Below are 15,910 nucleotides of genomic sequence, written 5' to 3' on the forward strand. Positions count from 1 at the left end.
AAGTGCAAAACGAATGGATGAGAATGCGCAAATATTCAAACTTTTCGAGCGCTCGTTCGATTCGGATTTCTCTCGAATTCGATTCGAGTTTGGACAATCGATACACTTCGGCTATTCGATTATCCTCTTCTCGTTAAGCCGTTCGATGTCTCGATCAAGTTCTTTGAAAATAACAGAATTGAAAAACTTATCGATCATATAAATTTTACCGTATATGCACATCAGACTACAGATACGATCAATCGATCTTATTATTTCATAATTGATTTAAAATGATACGCTGTATATCTGTGTACTATTACATTTTGCGTGGTAGATATTATCTCTACATGAAATTACATAATTTTTTGCTTATATCTAATAATATTTTCCTGGTCCGTAACAAGATACGATTATGTAATTTATTGTAATGAAAGTTAAGTATATATGTTCTCCGCTGATGCTTTACTACAACAAATCAAGTCTCGCCGTTACTTTCTTTCGGCGGCAAAAGAAAATCGCGCGCATCGAGCACATCATACGGAGGATTGTCGCTGAATATTTGCGTATCGTAATCATACGTAAGCACACGAATAAATAAGATAATAGACCTCCCTTCGCCACGCGCGCTCTCCTCGGATTTCATTTGCAGCCGTACGACGATTGAAGATAATACGACTTAATTTTTGCGATGAACGCAAAACGTACGCAAGTAACACCCATGCGATGCGACACGTTTATCGAGGCGTTTCGACGAGATGATCTGCGACTCGTAATGCCCATCGATTTAATTAAAGTCGTAAAAAACTTACATTTCTTCGGAAAAGAAAAATAAATAGTCATTTTTAATGTATTTCTTATTACTCTCCTATTCTTATACTCTTTTCTTATGCTCATGCATTTTGCGCCGAAATGTGCTAAATTTTAATAAATATTTGTTTGAATAATTCTACGTCAATATTTACTAAATATCATAGATTTATCTGATACAAAAATAAATTAATTTGATTTAACTATCTTTTGTTTATTGAGTAAGTGAATGTTTTCTTAGTATTTTTCAAAGAAATATTTAAGATTAAAATTGTTTTTTTTAGTGTAAAATTTTAATAAATGTTATGGAACTGACAAGTTTATATAAGGAATAAAGGCAACCACTTGCTTTACTTTTCTGGTAAATTATCAATCGTTGTATAGCTATATTGTATAAAATACTTTTTTTATATTTCGTAAAGGAAATTTTATTCTGCAATTTGTTAATTTGTTATTTCTTAATTATCTATAAATTATCACACATTTAGAATTTATTGTTGCTTTAGCGCTGATAATTCTTTATTTTATTGCAACGCGATAAAAAATGTAAGTGTATAAAGTCCTGAGAATTATTTGAGCTTACAGTCTTGAGAATAGTACGATTCACTTTATTGGAAGGTACATACACTTGTACGGATATACTAATTGTAATGTACTTTTTATCTTACACCTCCAGTATTTTTTTACTTTTAAGCAAGTAAACTTCGTCATAACTTCCGGCAAAACTCTTACGAAAAAATACACTCTTAACGGTCCGAAATGACACTCAAATTAAGTGTTAATCCTCAAGTTGGAGGTTTATTTAGGAGTTAACACTCAAATTAGATGTTATTTCGAATCGCCAAGAGTGTATTTCTTCGTAATGGCCAGAATATTTCCATTAGACTTGTAAGACAAATATAGTCAGAATATTTCCATTAGACTTGTAAGGCAGAAATAGTCAGAATATTTCCATTAGACTTGTAAAGCTATCCATTTTTCTTCGTGTGGGAAATTACTCCTGTTACGCTTGTAATCTTTTTGACCTTTTTATCATTTATGTTGAATAATGTTTTGTTTTCGGCCGAGTTTGAATACCGTAGCACGGTCGTGTGTGTAACGCTGATCGTTGCATAATCCTCCTATTGCAACACCATTGTGCCATCCGCCATTAATGTCGAAGGCATTGTTACATCGCGCTGTCCGCTTGTTCTTCGCCTTGAGAATTCTTCTGGAGATCTATACACGCGCTAGAACTTTAATAAAGTTCGATTGCGATGAGTAAATTGCGGATAGACGAGGATGAGAGCGATGGTTTTTTAAAAAGTCGCTGTCTTTAGTAGACGGTTAGTGAGCTGGCATTATGCTGGCGACGACAATAGTAGCGCAAATGAGCTTGAAAGATAAGTGACACTTAGACTAAAAGTATAAAAATGTAAAAAGACAAAATAATTATATATATAAATATATTTATATTTTTCACTTATGGGTACGTACCTTTCTTACGATGGCAAAAGAATATTCATATTCTAATAAGTTTAAAACTAATCTAATCTTACGTCTTACAATACTATTGCACAAAATGATTATAAATTTTCATCACAAAGCGAAGAGAGCTATGCTCGATTAGAGGGTTTCAGTGCTTAATATTTTTGGAATTTTAATTTCCAGTTCAAGCAAACTGCACATTGATATTTTTTGCCGATATTCTTAATGTTCTAAAGATGCTCATTAGTAGCATGAGTAATATTAAATTGCTTGTCAATTTAATGTATAATATTACGTACTCTTGTTTCAGTTTAAGACAGTGTTTCAAAATCGATAATCGCTGTAGTTTACTTGAAATTGCAAAATTCATGTCAGACACTAAAACCCGCTGTGAACAAATGGCTTCTTCACTTATTTATTGTTGAACATTTCTCAGTTAATTTTCATTTAATATTGTTTATATCTTTCAATTCACTCGTTAATATAACGCTCGAAAAAAATTCATATATACACTGAAAAAAATTTACTAATACTAATTTTTTCGAGCGTGATATTTTAATAAGTATCTAAAAATATATCTAGATACAGCTCTGAAAATAATTTTGATTGACTATCAAAATAATTATACAGAATATGTAACCGTTGATGATAATACTGCAAAAAGTTTTAACATTCTAGCAACCAATTCGAACGTCATACACATAATTATTTTGATGATCAATCAAAATTATTTTCAGATCTATATTTAAATTTTTAGATACGTAAGCAAATCTTCTCCACGCAAATATGACTCTATAACATAGTGTACTTAAGATAAATTATTTCGCTTATTTACAAATCAATTAGTCAACCTTTAGGTCGACAGGTACAATGACGTTACGAGATTAGTTAAAGAAAGCAACGGATCGTCGTGCAGTGACATTGACCTAATTAAGAAAATGATAAGAAGTAGAGGATATTCTCTCCCCTCCCTCTCCCTCTCTCTCTCTCTCTCTCTCTCTCTCTCTCTCTCTCTCTCTCTCTCTCATGCTCAAAAATGCGCGCTACATTTGTGTTCTATCTCACAGGACTGAAACTAGGTTACCGCAAGGTCCTTGCTGACGTTATCACGATACATACGTCTTAACGATCTTTCATTACCAAAAGAAGGAAAATGCCACGGTTATTCGGAAACGTTTGTAAACAGAGGAAACATATATGAACGGCGCGGGCGATTGGAAGAATCGGAGACGAAAGAGACATGTTTAAAGGTCGAATCGACGGTATTAAAACGACTTAGCGTGCTTTGCACGAGTGTGGCGTTCTAATTATAGCCGAGAGAGAGAGAGAGAGAGAGAGAGAGAGAGACCTCTCCGGCAATTCGCGTTGCCATATGGAGCACGTTCCGGGCAGAGCGCAAAGGGTTAAACAACACACTTCGTCCAGCGTGGCGCTTCCCGTGGCCGATTGGCATTCAGCGTGGATCGGCCGGTCCACCGGCCATTAATTGCCTATTATATCGTAACGTGGGTGGGCCGCGGAGTGCAATATATCTACTCCCGCCTTCTTCCTCCCGTCCTTCCTTCTGCCCGATGTCCTCGTCGAAATAGCGATGGGAACGACACTCAGGCGAGATGTTATCGTTATAACACGTCATCGCGTCCGAACGAGACAAACCTGGCCGGACTAACAAATCCTGATCCTATTCCGAGAGGAGATCTCCGCCGTCTTTGAACAAGAACGGCCCTATCCTATTCATGAACGTGTCACCTACTATCGCCTAGAAGTAGGTATATCGTCGGTCTCACATATACTATTCATATTGAGATTTCCCCCGTTCTCCTCTTCTCCTCTATTTTCGATCGAAATCCCGTTTCGACACGGCGTAAAGCCTCGTCGACCCAAAATTCTCAAGGTACACTCATCATCTCGAAGAGCGGACGTCGGCTCGGTCCCATCGCTAGTCGCATAAATATATAATATATACGGATGGAGGAGGCATGGATTTAATGGAATGGTGGAGCGGCTGGCCGTTGTCGTTCATCGCGTGTGTATATTGTGTTTCAGCTGCCGCGCTCACGTGACACTCGGATAGATTTGCGTCAATGGTGACCTCCGAGCGTTCGCTCTCCGCGGCCAACGCATACCATGTTGCCTGCCCTCCTGCCTGCTTCCCTGCCTGCCTGCTTTGCTTGCTTGCTTGCTCGCCTGTCCGCTATGCGTACACGCTTTTACGGTTGTAAGTACGCGGCGTGGGATCGACGACGAAGCGAGAGAACGGCGGAGCCGGAGTGGGATGGGTCCTTTTTTCGACTATCACAATTTTCCCTCCCTGAAGATCGTATCCTCCAAGAGTCGTCAGCCATACTGTTTTAAGAAGACATGTACTCTTTTTGGAATTAAAACGTCTCTAATGGAATCGGTCGCTCTAAAGAATGAAAATTGAGCAAGCCTTGGAAAAGAGTTGGAAAAGAGTTGAAAAAGAAAACACGTTTGAAAACAAGTTTCTTGGGATTAGAATAATTATGTAGGAAGCTTAAGTATGATGAGCACATAATGCAAGATTTTTTTATATTAAACGTCCTACATAATTATTTTGATATAATCCAACGAAATTACTTTCTGATTCATATCTAGATAAATTTTTAAATACTTCAACAAAATATTATATTCTCTTTTTACACGTATTCTTCTCATGATTCACACGGAAAGAACGATTTTGCTCAAGTATTTAAAAAATTAGATACAGAGATCTGAAAATAATTTTGTCGGGCATCAAAATAATTGTGTAGAATTGTTTGCTCAAATTGATTGCTAGAACAAAAACTTTTTGCAGTATAATTGTTCATCCATACTTGAGGTTTCTACGCTATCATTATTTTGATGGTCCAACAAATTTATATCTGTATCTAACCAGATGCGTTAGCACAAGCCTGTTCAATTTGAGCTCAGGAGTCAAACCGCAAAGCCATCGACATAAAAAAATTCAATGTAAGATTTTAGGAACTGTAAAGTGTTGGTAAGCGCCACCCAGATGCGTATCGACACTTTATAGTTCCTAAAATCTTACATTGAATTTTTTTACATCGATGGCTTTGCGTTTCGGCTCCGGAGTTCAATCTGGACAGGCCTAGCTTTAGCAAAATCATTCTTCCATTGCAGAAATATAATCCTATATCCTATATCCGTAACACGCGGCTGAAAAACTGCGTATTTTTCGACCATATCCGTTATCATCGGATCCACCGCGTGCATCACGCAGCGATCCAAATCTTTTCGAAGTCAAACGCATCGTTCGTCGACCCAAACACGGTCGTTGAAAAATTTCCACACTTATGTCAATAGCTATCCATTTACTCGAGCAAGTTGGCGGCTCGTTAGCGCTCATTTGCCGCTCGCAATTCGCGCGTTTTCAAACGCGTCGAGTTTCGAGAGCGCGGATCTCCGAACTCCCTCCGCCACGATCCGTTTACCATCCATGGATCCGCTTATCGCCGCCTCGACCAATTGCGAACCGAGACGAGAGAGACGAGAATGAATAATATTGAGAAAAATAAGGAAAAATAGGAAGCATCGACGTCAATGGATGTAATTACCGACAATGTGGGGAATGTGCTGGCCGTTTATTCCGCAAACCATCGCGATCGACGCGTCGCATGCACGCGGCGGTATCAAAAGTCACGATATCAGAAGCGACAGAATTGAAATTGGCGTGGCCTTATCGCGATTGCATCCATATGTATTACGTACCTATAAATAATATCGTAAATAACTCATCGTTGCCCGCGAGCCTGCGACAAGCTTGAGTAATATTCTCGATCGATGAAGTCGTTAGTAATATCTTTACGATCTCGAGCATTCGCTCGATTGATTATTGGAGCGACGAAGTAAACGTACATCTAAATAAATTCGAGATTCCGGAACTTGTTTCGGTCTAGCGGGCTATAGATTTATTTTTAAAACATCTTTGATGTAACGATCCACGAGACTTCATTGCATTGCTAATCACGCGTTAAACGCGTATAACAATCACGCACTCGGAATCGATGTATTGGCAACTTGGGCGATCGTCAGGGGGAGAGAGAGAGAGAGAGAGAGAAATATATAATTAATTTAATCCGTAATAGGAACACATATTTTTAAAAATGAATTTTCTGTAAAGCTTTTATATTATTAAATGTTATTATACAGAAGAAATTTTATCACTTGTCGATTTTTATTCAATATTGTTTTCTTCACATAAATTATGTAATAATTTATCTAATGGATAAACAAAATAGTAAAAGAGTAAGAATATAAGAGAGTAAGAAGGTTAGAAAGAGAGAGAGCTAAAGTTTATCGAAAAATAGAACGCCAGGTTTAATTATCTTTATAAAAAATTGTACACTTGTTGGCATAAACATATACAGAAAGTACGATTTTGTTGAATATTGAAAAATTACAACAAAATACAAATCTGACAATAATTTGTTTGAATCAACAAAATAATTATGTAGGAAAGTGAACATATAATGAGCAATGCTGCCAAAAATTTTGACATTCAAGCAACTAGCTCGAGCGTTCTACATAATTATTTTGATAATCCTAGAAAATTATTTTCAGATTTGCATTTAGCTAAATTTTTAGATACTTTAGCAGAATCGTTCGTTTCGTTTGTCTAATTACGTTGACATGAAAAAAAACATTTTGCTAAACATTTAGATAGATGCAGATCTGAAAATAATTTTGTTGTTGGCCAAACATAATTATTTTGATGAATATCAAAATAATTTTGTAGAAAATCCAAGCGTAATACGCAATACTACAAAAAGTTTTGACATTCTAGCAACCAACTTGAGCGTTTTACATAATTATTTTGATAGTCCAATTCATGAAAATTTTCAAATTTACGAGAATTTACGAACTAACAAAAAACTAACAACTTTTTCTATAGACTCCTTTAATTTAGAAATATATGATAATAACATGAAGTACAGGCAATAAGAATCAACGCTAGTTATCTTCAATTAGCGCAATTCTTCAATACAAATTTATATCTAGTTAAATTTTGGTACTTTAACAAAATCGCATCATTCCATGAATAGAACAACACTCTGAAAAATAAGATGGTGAAACATAAAATTATTCTCAGAGCCAGCAGGATATGTTCCAATTACGAGTCTGGTATTTCGACCTAGACCCGCTAAGACCTATCGTCGAAGCGGAAACGCGCCGATACTAATGAGAGGAAGCATTTTATCGCGCGTAGCACGTCAGTTTTCCGTCGCGTCGGGATTAGATAAAACGGGAGGAAGACGAAGGCAGGAAAAAAGATAAATCGTGCATCGCGATAAAGCGACTATCGAAACGGCAGGAGTTGTGTGCTTTACGGTCGACCGCCGCCCACGTAACTTCCGGCAGTAGATTGCAAATTACGAATATCCTCTTCGCTTCTTGATATACCATAATCAGTGAGAACGAAAAGAAAAATTGTTGAAAATATTGTTGGTAACATATAGGGGGTTATTATTAGGTCAAGCAATACAGAATCGTAATTATGTTGCAGTTAATTATGAAGCAGCCGTCATCTAATATCGGCCAATGGATATATGTACGTGGTAAGACCAGTTCTGGGCAACCTTATTAATTCTCTTCTATAAATCTCTTTTTTTTTTTCGAAATCAGACGTCATTCGTGCTGATACCAACTACATATTTTCGATCTAAAGCAGAGAATCTTCGAGCGGCAGACCGCTGGAAGCTTCTCGCTTGGCATCTCTACGACATCAGAGATCCGGATTCATCTTCGGATTCATTCTTCCTTCACGTGATGTCATTATCCAAAATGCTAAAATATACTCATTAACCCAAGGAACATACCAGAGGCGCTATTCTGTAATTGTTTTACACGCCTACCGACAGTTGTCGGTGTCATTGCGCAGCTTCTTTACCGTATAAAATATCTGTGTAAAGACAATTACAAAATATAGTGCCCAAGTCGGGAGAAAAGACTTTACTTGATGTTATGAAAGTTAAAATAATGATTTTTTTATTATATTATGAAATTTGACTACTTATTGATGCTCGATGTGATGAAAAATCAAAATAAAATCATTTTAACTTTGTATTGACTTTCATGTGTTCAATCCTCTTTGATGTGTTCCCCGGGGAAACGAATCAACGACACGTTTTCAAGAAAAGGAAAAAAGAAACAAATATAGAATACGTTTGGGGCACGCAGCGTCGCGTCGTGTGATCAATTCTGAAACCATCATTGTCGTACGCATCTTCTTTTTTAATTTCGCAGAATTGATCGACGAGACGCCTCCAGCGAAGCGAACGTTTTCGCGACGCGAGACACGTTCGCCGGTACAACACGGTGCTTCCAACATTGGAAGACATCATTATTATCATTGTCGATTGCACGCGTGGGCGTGTACTCGTCCAAGGGCGAGCCTAGCAAAATCGCACTCGATTAACTACAGAGAACCTTAACTAAGAAATTGGACACTGTTTAGACAACTTCTGATTGGTCCATCATTTATTTTTCAATACCTACTTAAGATAAAATGAGATAGATACAATAAATAGATACGTGAATATCTGATATCTTAAAAAAAAAAAAGAGGATGCATGGTGTTCAATCTTTTATTTAAGGATCTCTGTAGATTAACGTGAAGAGAGTCATCTCAGTAAAGATTATAGATGCTTTTATTAAATCGCCTTGGATCGAAATATTAGGTTGTGGTGATACATAATTTTTAGATATATGATATATTAATTAATTATATTAATTAACGAAATAAAAGGGAAGCTTCCGGTATATTTTACAACAAGTTAGTTCTATCGATTATATTGTTTTATTGAAACATATTTCCGTTCTGATACATTTTGCAAGAATCTTTATTGTTTATCTTCTCGCTTCGAATTATTATCGTTTATTTTCTACTTCCTCCAAAGGATATGTTGTTAGCGTGTCGCTTAAAAGAAAAATATATATATTTGCAGCTGTACATCTCTGGATTTTACATGGAAATGATTTTTTAAGCGTACACTTACATTTACCTATAAATAGTTTCACGTTGTATTACGAATGATGAATACGCATCCCATCGTATTGACCTAGACGCTCTTTCAAGCTCAACGTACTTGAGGCAGACCTTCGTACCTTTTTTTAAGAAAAACTTGCGCTTTTTATTCATACATCTTTCTGCAATGACAATAGAGTTTCTTGGGAAATGTCTCTTTGCACAATGCACGACCGCATTTTATTGTATAAAACATATACAACATCGTCATAACGCTCAGAGAGTTATTTCAAAGGATGATGACTCGCATTCGTAGCAAACTTTATTCCGTGAATCGTGTGTACGTCGCTCTGTGTGTGACATACTATTGTGAAAATTTTTCCCGTGACTGTCTCGTAATCGATTTCCTTAATCAAGGTTGCTCAGCATGTCCCATAATCATCATTCGTTGTCGATAAGTTGATGAACCGCAGCAGGGACCAAACCGCGTCGAGTGGTCCAAAAACAATGCCTTAGGACTGAATGTATCAACGTGTTTTACTCACTAAAACAATTAAGCGAATAAATTATTATAAAAATAAAAAAAAAAAGAGCGATAAAAACCAAATGTTTCGTCATAAAGAACATAATTATTGAAAAGTTAAAACATACAGAATTCTACACTCAAAAAAAGTGACCTTGCAGTTATAGCGAAAATTATCGAAGTACGAAAAATAGCTAAAATCGATAAATAGCAATGGTACTGCAATATTGGATATGTATTAGATATTGAAATGTGATTTGTATTGTAGTATACACATTTTATGCGCATAATACATAATTTTCTATCAGATACAAAAAGCAGCTATAATTCTAGCTGGGGCAGTAAAATATTGTTTTGCGTGTATCTCTTTTATACAAGAAATATATTATTAATTTCAGAAATAGAAACGATCAATAATGACACCTCGTTTTGCTAATGTTGTTGAGCGTAACCAAGTCACTGCAATAAATATATTTTTAATGACGACGTTACGCTACAAACGTTTCGAGCGACCGCTGTCATCGTTGAGCGCAGTTTATAGTCCTATATAATAAACGAATTTCGAGTCGAGTGACGCCAGTGCAGTGGCCTTGTGTGTAAACATTGATAAATGTATACTCGATAGATACGTAAATAAATAAAACGTTAAATAAAAAAATAGTTAAAACGTTCATTTATATTCAATTTAAAATAAGTTCTCCAAAATATAAGCTATACCTAGTGTGATGCGATAAACAAGTATAAGGAAAACAACAGTAAAATAACAAGTAACAGAAAATATAAATAACAGAAAACGTATCTGATTAATAAGAATAAAAAATATATGTAAAAATGAAAAAGAAACGGGACGTACGAAGCTATCATGATACCTCATAATAACAAAATTTAAACTTATGTCCTTGACGAGAAACTTTTTATTGATCTTCCATATCCTGAAATTGTTTATTGCCGAAAGTTTCTTAGGTCATGTTCATAATACAATCAATTCTTATATTTAAAACAATCTTAAGTTCGCTCTTGAGATGTCATGAACCAATTAGAGGGTCACATCAGAGACATTAATTAAGACGATCTTGAAATAAGAATCAATATATAAATACCAGCCTTTTTGTTGTTAGCAACAAGAGTGCTTATGTTTCCAATCGGTAAATATGAAAGAACAATGAGAAATACGCTTCAACATGTCACAACAAAAGAGCAAAAGTTCCTTCACTATAGACATTTTCAGTTGCAACACTTAGAAAAAAGAATTTTAAATTTGAATAAATATTTATTTGACAATATAATAATAAATATTTATTAAATATAAAAATATATTTATTTGGTACAAAAAAAAATATTAATTTGATTTAACAATCACTTTTTTTTTATTAAGTAAATATTTATTTATTGTAAGTAAATGTTTAGTTGGTTATATTTAAATAAATATTTATTTACTACTTTAGACTATTTTTTTCTCATTTCTTTTTGCAGTAACCTAGAATAACTGCTAAACTAACTTAGTTAAGTTCTCACTGTGCAAGAATGAGAAACTTTTTGTTGATGTTCTATGTTTCTGGAAAAATTTGGCGGTATTGGAATATTTGTTGATATGTCTTAGGTCTGGTTCAATCAATCTAAGATTGATAATTCTAAGAATTAGAAAAAGATAAACAGTAACTTAAACCGAGATTAAAGTTAATCTCTTATCGTAAAGGTACCAGGCTTTAATACGTTTTTGTTGCTAGCTTATAGTTTGTCGCGTGTTTCTAATCAAAAGAGAATATTTGTAATTTGGAAATATTCAGCGAGTAATAAAAAAATTCTCATTGTTGCTGTAGTAAAGACTTAGTTCAAACGTGCTAAGCTAATCGTAAGCATGGCTTGGTGCTCGCCGAGAGAAACACCGAGTGGATACTTCTAACCAACCTGAATTTGAGATTTTCAGTGACCGTGTCACGTTTCAGCAGCATTCCTCTCGAGGAACGTGAGAACGCACAGGATATCTTAGTGGATACCAATTGAAGACACATCGTGTTACATTCCTGTACTGATATTTTTATGATCGATCATCCTGCCTTGCCACCCGAATAAAAGCGAGCTGATCGTCACGTTTCTGTGACACCAGGAATAATAATTAGCCCGGGTCTCTCTTTTCTTTCAATCGATTGACGTAGTCGCCGGAGAAACTCCGTATGAGATCCAGACAGTTTCTAGTTCTCCAAAAACTCGCGTAAAAGCGGCCGTCAAGACAGTCGTACAGCGGGCGTCGACTTTCTCCCTGATAATTCGATTTACGTCAGCAAGCGGCACCGATGACCGGGAATCGGCTCGAAGAGATAGCGGCTAATCGATCGACCATCCGGGGTGACTTTGACTAAGCTCCGATTAACTTATCGAGTAATACCTGCCACTAATTTAGCAATATGTGGATAAAATGATCAGTTTTTGACGTTTATCACAGTTGAAAACAGAGATTTGATCAGGGAGGAGTTAGAAGTTAGGAAAACACTCTGGTTGTAACCAACAAAAAGTACAAATAAAACGAGTCTGATCATATGAATCAGAATTCTGATTATCGTAAGACGTAATTGAATTTCTGATTATCTCGACTAGAATATCTAATAGATTTAGCTGTATCTGGTTTGTATCTTCCTGATTGAATTTATAGGAATTCCAATTAATACAGCGAAACTTTTTTTTCCCGGTGCGTAGTTGGAAGTTTTGATAGCAATTTTGTTGAATAAATTGTCGATTAAGTCAATTGAAGTTTAGTCGAAGTCAATTTTAGTTCTCCGGAGTTGAGGTCTGTAACACAATTACTCACGTTGAATCTGTTAATTTATATTGACTAAAAGACATTAATTAACTGTAAGCCAAGTATCATAATTTATATTTACAAAATGTGCATATGTATGTAAATACTGAGTTCAATTTAATAATAATAATTTAAATTTACAGACGTCACATAAAGAATGTAATGGAATGAGTTACATAGATCTATCATCAACTCCGGAAAGTTAATAGCTGCATTCAACAGAAAAAACAGTTTTACTGATATTATAAAATTCTTTAGTATAATTGTGTGTGATTTATAAACATGCAAATATATAGTTGTGTGCAAAGCTGCTTTTTCTGCTGCCATCAGACTGGAGATTGAGATTGGATTTGAATTTAATCAATCAGAAGGAAAAAATCAATTTCAAATTTAGTAATTTGCTCTTTGATTGGTTAATTTCCAATCTAATTTCAATCTTAATCTCTAGTCTAATCGCGGTTTAATATTCAAGTAGAACAAGTCACGATAACGTGAAAATGACATTACGATGAATCGGAAATGATTGAAAAATGACTTTTAATGATCACTTTGGAGTCATTTTGACATCTCAGTCAGAAATTATAATCAACATCGATTCGATATCGATTCCATTTCTGACTGGGATCATTTTGATGTCATAATGACTTGTTCTACTTGGGTAAGGATTGCTGAAGGATCTCGATAGATCAACAGGCGATTCGTACGATAGTAGTCAGTACGATAGTATTCGACAAACGGATTCGAAGGCCGCTCGAACAGTAACATCCTCTTGAAAAAATGTGGAACGGCGACCCCGAAATCGTTCCGTTTCACGCTTCACCGTGGCGCGTCTTCGCGCACCGCGACCGGATCCGGAGAACGAAACAGGCTCCCCTCGATAGGATCTATGATCCTGATTCGCGTCACGGACCGCATCCGGAAGTGAATCAGCCGGGCGCGATTCCTCCGGCTCACGGATTTCCAAGAGCTCCGCTTCCGACGAAGCCGATCTTCGTCGGAAAGATGAAAACGAGCCTACGTCAGGAAAAATGTTGAAATCGTCAGCGAAGAGTTCCCGTTCTCCCTATTTGTGAGTCACCCGTTGTAAGCACAGTGTATACAAAAACGCGAGTAGCGAACAGGGCGAGATCGTGGGAAAGTGGCTGTAAGTCGAGGAACTTTTTTTTTTTTTTATTCTCAGAACTTAGGGAAAAAGTTAAAAAATAGTATTAAAATTAATCTAAGAGGAACTATAAACAGCCCGCTCGATCTTTCTCTTATTAGATGACCAGAGGAAATCGAAGACGGGAATCCTTTTTTTATGTTCTTAGAGCTAAGGATGAGTAAATTAAAAACAGAGATCAAAATTAAGTTATGTTTCCTAATAACGATTTATCGACGACACATTTTAAATTAATAAAACAACCATAACGCAAGTTCTTGTTAGCGAGATAATATTTTATTCTGTTGATATTTAATTCAAATAATAATAAATGTCTCAGCCTTCTTCAGTATAAAGAACAAATATAAATATAATTTAAATATATTTATATAAATAGTTTATTAAATGTTTAATATTGATAATGACCCGATCGGAGTCGAAAAGTCGTTTGTATAATTCGTGAATTTTGTTTACTGCCTATTAATTATATATTATTTATTATTTATTTTCAATCTTATTCTTATGGTTCGTAGCCCTTCTCAGCATATTTTCAGCAAATACAAATTTCGGATAATTGTTTACAAATTACGTCGCAAAATCGGAACATTAAGAATCGGTTAATTGCGAAGTCAAATTAAAAATAAGTCAAAAAGATCATAAAACGCTCTTTAATAATAAAAATAATTTTTTATAATTCGTCAGTGAATTTGAACACATTTTAAGTTAAATGTTGGACCAATATCGTGCTAATAAACTATGCTAGAGTTGATAGAAATGGGAATATCAATTATTCCCGATTATGGTGTACAAACTCAAAAAGAAGAAAAAAAAAGTAGAGAGGTGTCTCTCAAAATCTCTTTGTCTTCCTAGACAAGAAGAGGATACGGAAGTCGATATTCTCGGCTAGACACAAAAGTAAGTATGCGTCGAGTAGTTTCAAATAGAAAACGTGCGAGCGCACTTTCTCAAAGCGCGAAGACGAATGACGCTCACAGCTGGGCGTTGCGAAACAAAAAAAAAAAGGATCCGGCGTTATTTATTTATTTTGCAGCCTCCTCATAGCCACGCATCGCCGGTACGGCCTTACATTCCGTACGTTGCGTACCGGGACAATCGGCAGTCTCAGGGAGAGGGACGACCGTACCGATAAAACTACATTCGCGCTCTCTCGTAGCTTCAGTGTTGTCCACGGTGTATACGGACGCATCGCGCAGTGACGTCGCGAAGCGCAACGAGGCAGAGCGAAGCGGAGCGGAGCGGAGCAGATCGGAGGAATTCCGTCCGTCTCGCCGCGCGGCGCGGCATGGCGTAGCAATTCATGTTGCACGCAGTAGCGGTGACGTCGGCTGCACACGCACGCGCGCATGCGACGGTAGTGGCGGTAGCGGGCGAAGAAAGAGAACGAGATTAGAGCGCGAGAAAGTGGGAGAGAAGGATGAAGAGCGAGCGAGGGGTAGGGGAAAGAACGATACGGGAAGTGTAACGCGCGCGCGGACGGGTAGAAGGATAGACAGACGAGCCGAGCGGAGCTGGAGGGAAGGCGAGACGGCGTTAAACGGAAGCGGGAAGAGGCGAGCGGGACGGAGCAAGAGAAAAATGCGTTTGGAGCGAGGAGGAGAGAGCGAAGGACCGTTGTAGCCGAGTTTGGTCGGCTCGGCCAATCCGCTGCAATCCGCTCGGCGCGACTCGGCGCGATTCGCGTCTACCGGGTTCCCATAGGGGACCGTAGGGTGGTTTCGGAACCCCCACGTCATTCGTCGATTCGCCTCGGCCGCCGGCCGTCCTCGCCTTCGACCGTCACCCGATGGAGGTTAGGAACGCCAACGTTCCGCGCCTGGTGAACACTCCCCGGTGAACGATCCCGAGCGGGCGCGCTCGCTCGCTCGCTTACGAGACAAGGAACAGTGTACCCGACTTCTCGTGCTTCACGTCTGTCAAACGGTATTCGTGCGCGCGTGTGTACCCGCGTTCCACAAACGGATAAATAATGTCGAGCAGTGTGTGTCATCCGCCCCTGCCAGCACGAATGGAAGCGTTCACCACGAGGCTCTGCCTGCGTGCGGTTGATCAGTATGAGCGGCTTCTGCAGACCCACTTCAACAAGGTACGCGCCCAGGGGTCGAAGTTGAGGGAGGAAGGGAGAAAGAGTCGTTCCTTGTGTCCCTTTCTCTCTCTCTCTCTCTCTCTCTCTCTCTCTCTCTCTCTCTC

General features: G+C 37.4%; 1 protein-coding gene across 3 annotated transcripts in view; it reads left to right on the plus strand.

Moving 5' to 3' along the window:
- The first annotated feature begins 11,690 nt into the window (after positions 1-11,690).
- LOC108746860 (inositol-trisphosphate 3-kinase A) overlaps positions 11,691-15,910 on the plus strand; it is a 14,640-nt gene continuing 10,420 nt past the window's right edge. The window contains exon 1 of one of the 3 annotated variants that reach the window (XM_018483900.1): positions 11,691-11,753. Coding sequence is in view for 2 of the 3 variants with exons in the window: in XM_018483896.1 (XP_018339398.1) it covers positions 15,690-15,806 (117 nt within the window). In the remaining variant the exon portion in view is untranslated. Of the gene's footprint in view, positions 11,754-14,896; positions 15,807-15,910 lie in introns of those variants that run through there. The other 2 variants (XM_018483896.1, XM_018483897.1) reach the window with 2 other exon arrangements.

Source organism: Trachymyrmex septentrionalis, unplaced genomic scaffold (assembly GCF_001594115.1).
Source record: "Trachymyrmex septentrionalis isolate Tsep2-gDNA-1 unplaced genomic scaffold, Tsep1.0 scaffold19, whole genome shotgun sequence".
NCBI lineage: Eukaryota > Metazoa > Arthropoda > Insecta > Hymenoptera > Formicidae > Trachymyrmex > Trachymyrmex septentrionalis.